The 15191-nt window shown below is 35.9% G+C and overlaps 1 protein-coding gene across 3 annotated transcripts in view; it reads right to left on the minus strand.

The window, feature by feature from the left end:
* Positions 1-15191, minus strand: part of CWC27 (CWC27 spliceosome associated cyclophilin) — a 242323-nt gene that overhangs the window by 218161 nt on the left and 8971 nt on the right. For all 3 annotated transcript variants that reach the window (XR_009690553.1, XM_061129697.1, XM_061129696.1), the window contains exons 2-4: positions 13989-14085; positions 4241-4353; positions 765-908 (exon numbers count right to left, since the gene is read on the minus strand). Coding sequence is in view for 2 of the 3 variants with exons in the window: in XM_061129697.1 (XP_060985680.1) it covers positions 765-908; positions 4241-4353; positions 13989-14085 (354 nt within the window). In the remaining variant the exon portion in view is untranslated. The remainder of the gene's footprint in view (positions 1-764; positions 909-4240; positions 4354-13988; positions 14086-15191) is intronic.

Raw genomic sequence — 15191 nt, forward strand, 5'->3', positions numbered from 1 at the left:
GCACAGAGTCGGACACGACTGAAGCGACTTAGCAGCAGCAGCAGCCTTTCATTCAATATTTAAAAATCTAAAATAATACCAGTTTTCCAGTTGTTCTGTTTGTTTTATCCTTTTCATCAGCACAAAATCCAGTTTTGTCTGGGATATGGGGAAACCATTCTAATTGAACCAGCAGAGGGAGCTGATACACTAGTGATGTATAACATGCCTAACACTTAAGGCATCTGAGAACATATTCATGAAAAGGGAGAAGCATGAGGAAAAAAAAAAACCCTTCAGAATCCCTTTAAAAAGAAACTACTGAAAATTCTATGGAAGTGACAATCTCCGATATGCTGTTAAATGTCAGCAGGATTAAATAGGTACTATCCAAAGTAATATTTCAGGTAAGCAGTTTAAAACACAACTTCCACTTTAAACTGAAGGGAATTCATTATTAACAAAATAAATTTTAAACTACTAAATGTTACTACCTAAATGTCTTTCTAAAAACATTAAAACGTATCAGGTGAGCAACATAGCGGTTAATAATGATTAAAACAATTTCAGAAAAAATAAAAATTTTAAGTTAAAAATCAATGACTTGCCTGAAACACACACAGAAAAATTCAGGTGGTCCCTCACAGTGTATTATAACAGGAATATGAACATTTCACCATTTTTAGAAATAATAAATAAATATCCTAGGGAGTATTTTTATGAAGGCAGTTCTTAGGTAAGTTGATCACATACATCATAGAAGCCTAAGATAACTGGATACAAACCTTTCCAAAGATGGTGTGCTTATTGTTAAGTTCATCAGCTCGACCCAGGGTAAAGAAAAACTGGCTGCCATTATCGTGAGGGCCAGCATTTGCCATGGCAACCAGTCCTCTCCGATTAAAACGCAACCGTGAGTGGAATTCATCCTGAAGTATTAAAAAATAAAAAGATTTAGTGAATGTCCTCATGTCCTCAGTTATTAGGCCCTTCGTATTTCAGCTAACAAAAAAGGTCCCACACAACTTCTATTGATTTTCACATATAGTCAAATTCAATATCTACAGTATCTTCAATCTACTAATCTTGACTTTACTCACCTGTGTCTTCTAAATATACTCAAACACAAATTTTTTGTGGGAAGTTGCCTACTTCCACTGAGGAAGGGTACTCAAGGGGAATGGATTTCTGAGACATTTCCCTATTCTTCTCATCCCTCAAAGCCATCTAGGCTTTCAGTTCAGTTCAGTTCAGTTCAGTCGCTCAGTCATGTCCAACTCTTCGCAATCTCATGAACTGCAGCACACCTGGCCTCCCTGTCCAACACCAACTCCCAGAGTTCACCCAAACCCATGTCCATTGAGTCAGTGATGCCATCCAACCATCTCATCCTCTGTCGTCCCCTTCTCCTCCTGCCCTCAATCTTTCCCAGCATCAGGGTCTTTTCAAATGAGACAGCTCTTCGCATCAGGTGGCCAAAGTACTGGAGTTTCAGCTTCAACATCAGTCCTTCCAATGAACACCCAGGACTGATCTCCTTTAGGATAGACTGGTTGGATCTCCACAGTCCAAGGGACTCTTCAAGAGTCTTCCCCAACACCACAGTTCAAAAGCATCAATTCTTCTGCGCTCACCAGTCCAACTCTCACATCCATACATGACCACTGGAAAAACCATAGCCTTGACTAGATGGACCTTTGTTGACAAAGTAATGTCTCTGCTTTTTAATATGCTGTCTAGGTTGGTCATTACTTTCCTTCCAAGTTTTCAGAACCGTCTATTTCTTTTTTCTCCAGGATAACTACTTTTGAGTCATTATAGAGGCTTCAGTGGGTTTCCCTTGCAGCTCAGTTGGTAAAGAATCTGCCTGCAATGCAGAAGACCCCAGTTCAATTCTTGGGTTGGGAAGATCCGCTGGAGAAGGGAAAGGCTATCCACTACATATTCTGGTCTGGAGAATCCCATGGGCTGTATAGTCTATGGGGTCACAAAGAGTCAGACATGACTGAGTGACTTTCACTTTCACTTTAAAAATTAAGCCACATTATTAAATCTGAATTAATTATTAGGGCTTCCCTTGTGGCTTAGCTGGTAAAATATCCACCTGCAATGCAGGAGACCTGGGTTTGATCCTTGGGTTCTGAAGATCCTCTGGAGAAGGGAACGGCCACCCACTCCAGTATTCTGGCCTGGAGAATTCCATAGACTGTACGGTCCATGGGGTTGCAAAGAGTCGGACATGACTGTGCAACTTTCACTTCACTGCAGAAGCTTCAACTATTCTCTTCTCGATCCTTTTCTGAATGTCATGAAACAACTGTTTTCTTATTTTTTTTAATTCAAGGAAGCTACTGTGATTGTGTTAGGTGCTTTACTATGCTTTTTAAAGTTTTAAGTTGAAATTTTTTGAAATGGCACTGGTTCAATTTGCCAGTTTTCAAAAAAGCAGGAGCAAGCCATTCTAAGGTGGTTTTCTTGCTAGGGTAGGGCTACCTAACATTTATACCAGTCTCTTGGTTAAGAGAAGACCTGATACTAGACTCACTATAATATAGACATGTTTTATAATCAATGCTTTTCAAAAAGAAAGTTCTTTTCCTTTAGTAAATTCTTCTCAAGAGATCTAAACTCAAAAGATCATAACTCTATGCACTGTATTAAAAATGACCTAACTGAAAAATTTACCAGGCTTCCCTGGTGGCTCAGTGGTAAAGAATCCACCTGCCAATGAAGGAGACATAGGCTTGATCCCCGGTCCTGGGAAATTCCACATGCCATGTAGCAACTAAGCTGGTGGGCCACAACTCTTGCGCCTGCACTCTGGAGCCTGGCTATTGCAACTACTGAGCCCACGGACTGCAAGGAAGATAGCCCCCGCTCACCACAACTAGAGAAAAGCCCACGCAGCAGCAAAGACCCAGCACAGCCCAAATTAAATAAAATCAATTTAAAACTTTACCAACGTAACTGTATCACCTGAATAAAATAAGCAAAAACCTCAATTTAGAAAGGAATTGTCACAAAGAGCTATTCTGTTAACCAAATAACAAAGGAATGCTTCCTAACAGAATCTCTAAAATAAAGAGATATCTCAATTCTGTAACATATAAAATAATCTAACAGTGACATTTGAGATTTTTTTAAACTATTTCACATGCTCTAAAGGCCATTATCATTTGAAAATTAAAGCAAACAGTTCAAGTATTTTTCTCAAGAGTCATGTAGTAGCCCAGTATAAAATTAAAGGAAATTCCAGACATGATCCTTTTAGTATAAGTGTGAATTTTTTAAAAATTCACATATTTTAAGAGCTACTGATGTTTACTAACAGAACATAATATTGATACCATAAGATTGATAAATAACCCAGCTTGTAGCCTTTACTTGAACCCACCATTATCCTTAATATCTTAAATAGGACATTAACTCCTTTCTTTTTAGATCTATGTTAGCAGTTAACAAAGCATTGACCTATTTTTGATTAAAACTTACATCCTTTCTAACATTTTTTATGTTGCTTCTTTCTTCTATTTCCCCATGTTATGGCATGCATTTTGTGATTTCTTATTAAGGCATGCAGTTTGTGCTACAAAGGTCTACTGTGTACAGTTTAAAATGAATTCTGCTGTGGACTGAATTATGTCTTCCTGGAGTTCATATTGACACTCTAACCTCCAGTGTGACTGTACCAAAGAGGAAAAGACACCAAAATGCTCTCTCCCCAGCATGTGAAGACGCGGCAAGAAGGCAGCCTTTTGCAACCCAGCAAGAGAACCTTCACGGGTAGTGAATGTGCTCCAGAACTGTGAGAAATAAACTCCTACTGTTTAAACCACCCAGTCAGAAGTACTTTGTTATAGCGGCTCAAGTCAATTAATATAAATTCTATGTACTGTTAAAATAAAATGTTTTAAAATCAGATGGTATATGCAATGTTCTAGAAACGTTTTACATGTGCAAAGTTATAGAGATCAGATAGTCAGATATCAGGAAAAATGCTATACAGTCTTTTCTCTGATTCACATTATTCTCGTTACCACTTTTAGCTCCACCTGAATTCAATCTAGCATAAAACTCTGTGATAAGACAACTTAGAAAGAAAGCTTAATGGGATAAGTGCTGCACTTATTCTGTATAATCCTGAATATGTTATAGACCCAATTTTGTGTACTAATGTAAAATGCATTTTCTTCTGGGGCTCAATCATTTCAATTAAGCAATCCAAACTGACCTGAAAATAAATTGTAAAATTCACGCTCACCTTGAAGGGGGCCCCATAGACAGACTCTCCGCCAGTCCCTGTGCCGGTGGGGTCGCCCCCTTGGACTATAAAGCCAGGCACAACTCTGTGAAATATGGTGTTGTCATAATATGCTGAAGAACATAAAAAAGAATTTGTCATTCTCTGTCATTTCAGTGTTAGTATAAAGAAATGCAACAGATTTCTGAATGTTAATCTTGTATCCTGCTACCTTGCTGAAATCATTTATCAGTTAGAATAGTTTTTGTGTGGAGTCTCTGGGGTTTTCTACATAGAGTATCATGCCGTCTGCATATAATGACAATTTTATCTTGTCCTTTCCACTTTGGATAACTTTTATTTATTTTGCTTGTCTAATTGTTATGGCTAGGACTTCTAATACTATTGAATAAAAGTGCTAAGAGTGGGTAGGTATCCTTGTTCCAAATTTTAGCAAGAGGGCTTCCAGTTTTTCACCACTGAGTATTATGCTGACTGTGGGTTTGTTACAAATAGCTTTTATTATGGTGAGATATTTCCCATCATACCCATTTTGGTGAGAGTTTTTATCATGAATGAACACTGAATTTTATCAAATGCTTTACTGAGATGACCATGTGGTTTTTGTCTTTTTTGTTGACAAAACAGTCCCTTTTAAAATCACAATAAAAAATGTTCATACCTAGGAATAAACCAAGGAGGTGAAAGACCTATACACTGAGAACTATAAAATACTGATAAAGGAAATCAGAAATGATTCAAAAAATGGAGATATCCCACACTTGTAGGTTAGAAGAATTAACATTGTTAAAGTGGCCATACTACCCAAACCAATCTAAACATTTAATGTGATCCCTATCAAATTATCTATGACATTTTTCATGAAACTAGATCAGTTCAGTTCAGTCGCTCAGTTGTGTACAACTCTTTGCATAACCCTAAATTTATATGGAAACACAAAAGACCCCAAAATGCCAAAGCAATCCTGAGGGAAAAGAACAAAGGTAGAAGCATAACTATCTCAGACTTCAGACAATACTTCAAAGCCACAGTAATCAAAACATGTAGTCTTAGCACAAAAACAGACATATAGATCAATGGAATGGAATAGAGGGCCCAGAAGTAAATTCAAACACTGTGGTCAATTATCTTCAACAGAGGAGGCAAGAATAAACAATGGAGAAAAGACAGTCTCTTCAGGAAGTGGTATTAGGAAAGCTGGACAGCTGCATATAAATCAATGAACTTAGAAAACAAACTCAAAATGGCTTAAAGACTTAAATATAAGACATCACACAATGAAACTCATAGAAGAGAACATAAGCAAAACTCTGACATAAATCATAACAATGGTTTCCTAGCTCAGTCTCCCAAAACAAACAAAAACACAAGCAAAGGTAAACAAATAGGACCTGGTCACCCTTCTAAGCTTTTGCACAGCAAAGGAAACTATCAACAAGATGAAAGACAACCCACGGGATGAGACAGAATATTTGCAAAAGATGAGACTGACCGGGGATTAATTTCAAAAATATACGAACAGTTCATACAGCTTAATAGAACCAAACAACCCAATCAAAAATTGGGCATAAGATGTAAATAAACATTTCTTCAAAGAAGACATACAAATGACCAACAAACACATAAAAGGATGCTCAACATTACTAATTATTAGAGAAATGCAAATCAAAATCATAATGAGGTATCACATCGCACCAGTCTGAATGGCCATCATCAAAAAGTTTACAAATAATAAAAGGGTGTAAATGTAAAGAATGAGAGAGTGTAGAGAAAAAGGAAACCCTCTTACACTGTTGGAAATGTAAATTGGTGTGGCCACTATGGAGAATAGTATGGCGGTTCCTTAAAAAATCTAAAAATAGAGTTACCATGTGATCCAGCAATCCCATCCTGGGCATATATCCAGAAAAGACAAAAACTCTAATTTGAAAAGATACACACACCCCAATGTTCATACAGCATTATTTACAATAGCCAAGACATGGAAGCAACCTAACTGTCCATCGACAGATGAATGGATAAAGAAAATATGGTAGATAGATAAATATAGCAATATATACATACACATATATCAATATATATATATCTACATATCAATATATATATCTATATATGACTCACTCATAAAAAAAATGAAATAAATGCTATTTGCAGCAACATGAATGGACTAAAGATTATCAAATTAAGTGAAGTCAGAGAAAGACAAGTATTGTATGATATCACTTACATGGAGAATCTAAAAAATGATATAAATGAACTAATTTACAAAACAGAAATAGACTAGCAGAGGTAGAAAACAAACGTATGGTTACCAAAGTGAAAAGGGGGTGGAGGAAGGATAAACTAAGAGTTTGGGGACTTCCCTGGTGGCCTAGTGGTTGAGAATCTGCCAATGCAGGGGACATGGGTTCGATACCTGATCTGGGAAGATCCTGCATGCCATGAGGCATGCACCACAACTACTGAACCTGTGCTCTGGAGCCCACAAGCTACAACTAGCAAAGCCCATGTGCCCTAGATCACATGCCTCACAAAAGAGAAGCCACTGCAATGAGAAGCCTACACGCTGCAACTAGAGAGCAGTCCCTGTTTGCCTCAACTGGAGAAAGCCCACACACAGCAACAAAGACCCAGCACAGCCAAAACTTAATTTGAAAAGAGAGCCTGGGATTAGCAGACACAAACTACTATACAAAAAATAAACAACAAGGATCAGTGGATAACACAGGACACTATATTCAGTATCCTGCAATAACCTATAATGGAATAGAATCTGAATCTATTTACCTATATAACTTTTCTGTACATCTGAAACTAACATACTCTAATAAAATAAAAATTTATCCATATCTAAAACTCAGTGTATCTACAGTTAGAGTTAACACAACTGGGCACAAGATTTTTTCCCCCAGAATGTTAAATAGGCTCCTAAACCAAAATCTTTTCTTCCCTACTTACTATAAAATATCTAACACAGTTTCTACAGAAACCATAGTATTGGTTGTTTTGTATCTACTTTGAGGAATCTCTCAAACTCTGGATATAATTTTCAAAATAAAAATTGAAGAGGTTTTGGTATAGATCTGTGGTTCTCAACTAGGGGTAGAAGGAGCAGCAATTTTTCTCTGTAGCACACATTTGTCAATGCCTGGAAATATGTGACTGTCACACACAGGAGATGTTACTGGCATCAAGTAGGTAGAGGCCAAGGAGACTTGTAAACATCCTCCAAGGCACAGAAAGCCCCCCCAACAAAGAATTATTAGCCCAAAATATCAGTAGTGCCGGAGATTGAGAAACTTTCATAAATACCCTATTTATTAATTGTCCCTCATCTCCCCATAGAAAATTAACTTATACAAACACTATACAAACCCAAAATATATCAAAATTACTCACTGATTATAGGTCTAGCACCATTAGTGCACCCTTCTCAAGAAACATTCAATAAAATGAGTAATCAACACAATATATAATTGAGTCATTGGAAAAGACCCCGATGCTGGGAAAGATTGAGGACAGGAGGAGAAGGGGGCAACAGAGGATAAGATGGTTGGATGGCATCACTGATTCAATGGACATGAGTTTGGGCAAGCTCCGGGAGTTGGTGACAGGCAGGGAAGCCTGGTGTGCGGCAGTCCATGGGGTCTCAATGAGACGGACATGACTTAGGGACTGAACAACAAATTAGACTCTCATTAAGTTTGCTAAATGATTAAAGAAATTATTTATATTTATATATAAATACACTAATAAGCATACAAGAGAGATCATATATGATCCCTTAATTGAGCTGGAGTCAATTATTGAGTGCAGTTATAATTTAATCACATGCTGATGACTGCAAAACAGAGGTGGAAAGAGCACAGTTCCCTCAAGACTTTACCGAGCTGCAGAACTTCTTGACACCAGACTTCTTATCAAAAAGAATGATAAATGTCTCCATTAATTAAATCATTTTGAGTTGAGTCTTCTATTACATCAAACTGAACCAACCCAACTCATTCAACAAGTGCTTATCAAGTGCCTACTGTGGACCAGGCATTGTACTGATCCAATTATTGACATAATCCATAAAATGCCAATTACATGAGTACTTTGTGACACTTTATTAGCCAAAACATGACTATGGTTTGTCATAATTCATAAAGTACTATAATACTGTGGCTTGCTCACAGGCACCCTCATAATTTTTCACATGAGCAAGCTATAACTGGAAATAAAACTCACATTTCAAAAAAGTAACCTGTAATCTAACAACTGTATCCAGTTCGGGGGATGGATTGGAAGAAATAGAAAGGAAGAGTAACTGATTTTTTTTTCCCAATCCATTCTCTGAGTGAAGACTGTTGCACTACATTCATAAGAACTCCCAAGCACAAATAAATTCTCCTTGGACACAAACAGGAATTGTAAAAACCAAGAAGTCTAAAAGTTATTTCTCCTGTATTCTTAAGTAACCATTTACTCTGATTAACAATGTATATTGCAGTTAGGAATTGTAAGTCTTGCCTCTAGTTGGTTGTAACCTTAAAACTCAATTTTCTTTAAAAAAAAAAAAAAATTGAGATATAACTGATGTACAAGATTACATTAGTTTCAGATGTACAACACAAGGATTCAATATTTGTATATATTGTGAAATGTTCACAGACAATAAATCTAGTTAACATCCATCACCACACAGTTACAAAATTTTTTTCTTGTGCTGAGAACTTCTAAGACCTACTCTCTTAACAACTTCCAAATATGCAATAACTATAGTCAACATGCTGCATGTATAATTTTCTAATTATGAAACCAACAATATAAATTACTTATAGTGCTATTCTGAAGATTAAATAATATGGAGGCAACCTATAAATTTTTAAGCTCAATGCAGATGTGAGAGCAAGCTTTAATATTTCCACTTAAATTCTACAAATCCATATTTAAATTTGAATATAAAACATACCCCAGTCTACATCAAAAAATAAAAATAATCCATTATGCCCATAATATGCAAGCAACAGTTTTTAGCACATGATCAGATTTACTTTTTCAAAGGATCACTTAAACTCCAGTAAGTGACAAGGCTGGATAGAGAGCAACTGCTATCCAATCCAAACATACCTATGGCTTATCTGGAGACACACAGATTCAAGAATTCTCTAGAACAGGATCTATTAAGACTCAGCAATCTATTTGAGATGATGGAAGAGGGAAATGAAAGAGGTCTTTACTACTTGTGTTTTCAAATTTTAAAATTACCCATCTTTCTTTTTTGTATTTCCTATTAAGTCTTTCAGTGATGTTAGATTTTAACTTTAAACTTTTCTTTCTTTTCCTAATTATATTCTTATTGGATAAATGAAATTATTATAACAGTATATATATTGAGTATAAATTTTCTATAGATTCTCTACACTAATTTTGTATTCTATCATGCCTAAATTCCAAATTTCCACATAATTTCTATATCCATTATTTCCACTTCCTTGTAATTTATTAAAAATCACTGTTGAACTCTGCCTGCCTAACCACCTGCCAATGCAGGAGACTTAAGAAACATGGGGTTCAATCCCTGGGTCAGGAAGATCCCCTGGAGTAGGGCATGGCAACCCACTCCAATATTTTTGCTTGGAGAATCTCATAGACAGAAGAGTCTGGTGGCTATGGTCCATAGGGCTGCAAAGACTGGAGTAACTCAGCAAGCATGCATGCACATGGAACTATGCACTTATAGTTCCAGCTCATCATGTGCTATAAAAGACCTTGCTGTTTGCAATGTTTGATGTCCTTCTTAAATGTTTAACTGAATGATAATTCAATTAGTATTTTGAAGAGGTTTTACTGTTTCATTATGTGTGTTCATAATATCCTCCTGAACTTTCTTCACTACTGAAAAAAAACAATTTACCTGCATCTCAGTAGAAAATGGAGTTTCTATTCGGATGCTGAGTCTGCTACTTGTCATGAAGTTTTGTATTTCTGGCTATAACAATGTATGGGTATAACAACATATTCTGACTAATTATATTTCTGCTCAAGCACATATAGGAATTTAGAGTGCATTTTAAAGTCATGTATATGTGTCTCTTTTAGAATTTTTTTGTGTGTTTACTTCTGCAAATATCATTATTAATAACTTTTAATTTAAAACTCCTTTATGAGCTCTCTATTTTAGCCTCTTGGGTTTTTTTAAACAAATATTTTAGTTTTGTAAAGATATTTCTTTTAACCTCTTACTATATACTTAAACGTTTGTAACTTCTAAAGAATTTAAAGCTCTTGCTAAAGGAGGAAGAGGATAAAAGATAATTGGTGAAGCATGGACACTGAGGAGACAGGGCTGAAGTAAAAATTCAGAAGAGTTAATAGTCACATAAAGTATAAAAATTTTGATTTTCTTATCCACTTCTTTTACTCCCCACTTTGCTTTTCAAACCTAAAATTTTATTTCTTCCTCATTTTTCAGGAGAATGAATCAAATTATCAAAGATAACAAGCTCCTGTTGTCGTCTTCTTTAACCTACTTTTTAAACTTGTAATTTTTAAAAATTTTCACTCATTTAAAAAAATTTTTTTGGTCACACCACATGGCATGTGGGATCTCAGTTCCTCAACCAGCAATCAAAACCGCACCCTCTACATTGGAAGGGCGGAATCTCAACCACTGGATTTACCAAGGAATTCCCATAACATTTTCACTCATTTTTGAGTGTTCACCTAACTATCCTGCAGAGATCTGAAATCCAATATTAAGTCTGTGTAACTATAAATCTTTTGTTTTCATAAAGAAAACAAAACTACCCCCAGACACAGAAAGACAAATAGTTAATTTTTTCACTTTTGTGTGGAATCTAAAATAAAGTCCAGCTCATAGAGACAGAGAGTAGAATGATGGCTGCCAGAGGCTGGGAGATGATGGTCAAAAAGATACAAATTTTCAATTAAAAGATGAGTAAGTTCTGGGGATCCAGTGCACAGCATGCTGATCATTGTATACTAGAAATTTCTATTAATAGTATTGTGTATACTAGAAATGTGTACATATTATATTCTCACCACATACACACACACAAAAGTAACTGTGAGGTAACAGATGTGGTACTTGATGACAGTAACGATTTCACAATGTATACAATATCACATCATCACATTGTACACTATTAAAAAATCATGCTGTACAACCTAAATGTATACAATTTTTGCCAATCATACCTCAATAAAAATGAAAAAAAAAAAAAAAAGAATTTCTCTTAAACTGTGAACACTATTTTAGTTGATGACCATATCTGAGGCTGTGCTCCCACTAGCTTGTATTTATTCATTTGCTCTTTAATTTTGGAAACCATGGCCTTTTTTTTTTTTAATATTGATATGACCATTATAAGATCTAGAAATATTGTGACTTGTTTAAATCATATAATCAGAGAATTACAATGAGGCCCTCTGAATTAAATTTTTAAAACTCTGACTTCATTCATTTAGGACCATCTTTATTTAAATTAGTTTTCTCAAATTTCTTGCTAACCTTTGCAATAATAATTCTACTTCTCACCTTTTCAGTTAAAAGAATTGCTCTAGTTATTTTTTATTATTTTCCTTGTCTTTTTCTTTCTACTTGTATTCTCATAAATAGGGAAATAGTTTTATTGATGCTGCGATTAAGTTTCATCATCACCTAACTTAAGAACCTTATTTCTTCTTTCATTGTTATATTATATCCAGATGTTTTCTGTTTCTTCTATTCACCTGGTCATGGATTATAATTTACCATTTATTCTTTCTAATGTTTTTATACTTTCACTCCTCTGTAAAATTTGAGCTTAATATTCTTCAAACTTCTTTCCAGAAAAAAAATCTGACTTTTCTGTGTCTACTGTGTTTCTCAGCTCTGCAGACAGTTATTTGAGGCTTCTCTGACTGAACTACCTGTCTGACTCAATTTCCTTCCTGCCTGCCATAGTAATTATTAATAATGGTCTTTACAGATGTCTTCTTTTCTCCTTTTCTTTGTCAGCTCAATTTTTCTTTTCTTTTTTAAGGCGCTAAAGGAGGTTGTTTTGTTTTATTGTCTTGGTCTGGGCATTTTTATTCTTTAAATCTTCCACTGGTAATTTTCTCTCCAATTATCTATTTGGAGAGCTCTCACTGCATCCTACTACTGGTTGTTCCGTATTCTTTTTCACATCTTGCTTTAGACTCAAGAGTGCTGCTTTCTGATACCTTGATTAACCTTCTCTTTTTCTAAAAGCCAGACATAATTTAAGACAATGATTTGCCACCACTGGAGATATTGGAAACTATATGCAATGTATACTGAAAGTCAACATGTTATAAATGTTATGTATATTTAGCTCTAAAAGGGAATATTCTAAAGGGGAAACCACTTAAGTGAATGTAATTCTGTAAAGTTTGCTAAAAAGAAAGATAGTCACTTTATTACTCAAATCTAGGACTTACTAGTGACATTGATAATATCATCACTGAACGCTGGATGGAAGGCTTTATGGAGCAAATGAAATTTTTAATAGACATGGAAAAGTGGATTGGGAATTCCCTGGTAGTCTAGTGGTTAGGATTTGGCACTTTCACTAGTGGGCCCCCAGGTTTTACCCCTGGCCCTGGTCAGGGAACTAACATCCCACAAGCCACACCACATGGACAAAAAACAAAAGAACGAGTGGGTCAACTTGAACAGAAAAAGAAGGGAAAAGAAAGTATTCCAAAAAGGCACGTGACAATATGAGAAGATTTCAGGAAATGGAGGTTATGAATGGAAATGGGAAGGACCTGCTCAGGAAATAAAGGTAACAGTCAGCTGAAACCACACAGTTATTCAGTGCAATGAAAAATGAAGTTGGAAAACTAGGAAGCCAAGCTGTCTGAGGATTTAACTACCAGATGAATTAAGTGTGAGGGTAAAGAGATCAAAGATAAGAAAATGGAAGACCAGGTAAGAGGCAATTACCATTACATGGGTAACAGTTAAGGCAGTTTGGGGAAGAAACTGGTAAAATTGGTTTTATATTATTTGAGTTGTAGCTGACAGTAGAAGATTTGAGCAGAAAAGTACACTAGACAATCAGATATGTAAATTAGAGTTCAAAAGAGGAGAAATGGTTGGAAGTTAGCTCAGTTGGTAAAGAATCCACCTACAATGCAGGAGACCCTGGTTCAATTCCTGGGTGGGGAAGATCCGCTGGAGAAGGGATAGGCTACCCACTCCAGTATTCTTGGGCTTCCCTTGTGGCTCAGCTGGTAAAGAATCCACCAGCAATGCGGGAGACCTGGGTTCGATCCCTGGGTTGGGAAGATGCCCTGGAGAAGGGAAAGGCTACCCACTCCAGTATTCTTGTCTGGAAAAGTCCATGGATTATACAGTCCATGGGGTCGCAAAGAGTAAGACACAACTGAGTGACTTTCACAACTTTCACTGGTTGGAAGTAACAATTGAAGAAAAAAAATACAGAACTAAAAGCATCTTAGGGAGTACCCACTTTTAGAGGATGAAAGAAAGAAGTGAGATAAATTTCTCTGTTAAAGATGCAGAGATTTACTGACTGGTGGGGGGTAGGTGGGACGGATTTTTATCTCCTCTCTCCATTTCCTGACACACAGCTCAAACTCACATTGCTTATATCAACTCTGATCATTCATTACCACTATTTAACATGAGTCTTCAATTCTGTTGGAAAATACACTGCAATTTTTAAATTAACAAAATTTCTTCTACAGAGTAAAACTGAATAATTATGATTACCTTCCAAACAAAGCTGGATGAAATTTCTGCATGCTTTAGGAGCTTCTTTTGACCACAACTCTATATCAATATCTCCAGCTGTAGTTTTCAATAAAACCTGTAGAAAGCATATAAAATCATTGTTATCATTTTGCTTCATGATGAGTTTATTGGCTACTCAACATAAAGTATTCACTACTGAATTTTCAATTTTAAAACAAAAATGAGAAACTTTGCGTGGTTTCTGTTATTATACTCAAAAACTTCAAATAGTCAGTACAAGTTACTCTATTTCTATCTTTTAAATACTATTTTCAGAAATAATTTAATTTATGCTTTAAGGAAAAAATAGCACAAATATTTTTTAATCACAGAAAAAACTGCATTCATTTAAAAATCAATACTATAAACTTGCTTTAATTTTAAAAGTTTTTCACATCATTTCTTCCAATAAAATTGGTATAGCAAATTAAGACATTAAAGAACAATGATCCCATGAAACTACAGCACTATAAGATGACTTCACAATTATCTTTTAACATATGAACAGTGGACCTCTTCATTCACAACCACGCCATTTCTAATTTACAAAGGAACATTCTTAATCCAATTCTGGGTTGTGTATTAGGGATCAAACCAGTGTCTCCTGTGTCTCCTACACTGGCAGGCGGATTCTTTACCACTGAGCCACCAGGGAAGCCCCTTAAAATTACTATCTACAGTAAATGAAATCCTTTGATAGTCTCCTTTCCACAGCTCATGAAGGCAGTTACTCCTTGGTGTGAGCAGCCATCTGACAGGAACCAAAATCCCTACCGAGTCCGCAGGAAGAAACAACTTATAACAGTCTTATTAATAACCACAAACAACCAAAAAGAACAGAAAGCTCTACATCTGAACACCCTGGCACAGCTGAAACCAACTTCTCTAGTATCACTTCCCCCATATATCCAGCCCTCAGTGTACCAAAGTAGAACAGAGTTCACTGTCAATCACTGATTAATGGTTCCTGACATATGACCATCACCATCACTTTTGCTACAATTGCCTTTCAGTTTCTGCTTCAGAAGCTCAAATTACACTGCCATAATTTATATAACATTGATGAATGCATTGTATCTTTTTGGGCTTTTACCGGCTACATAGTTCTCTTAAAATTATGCACCTGGCGGTGGAGGAGGTGACAATACCTATACTGTGGTAGATTTTAAAATGGTTTCCTTA

This window comes from Dama dama, chromosome 25, assembly GCF_033118175.1.
Source record: "Dama dama isolate Ldn47 chromosome 25, ASM3311817v1, whole genome shotgun sequence".
Lineage (NCBI taxonomy): Eukaryota > Metazoa > Chordata > Mammalia > Artiodactyla > Cervidae > Dama > Dama dama.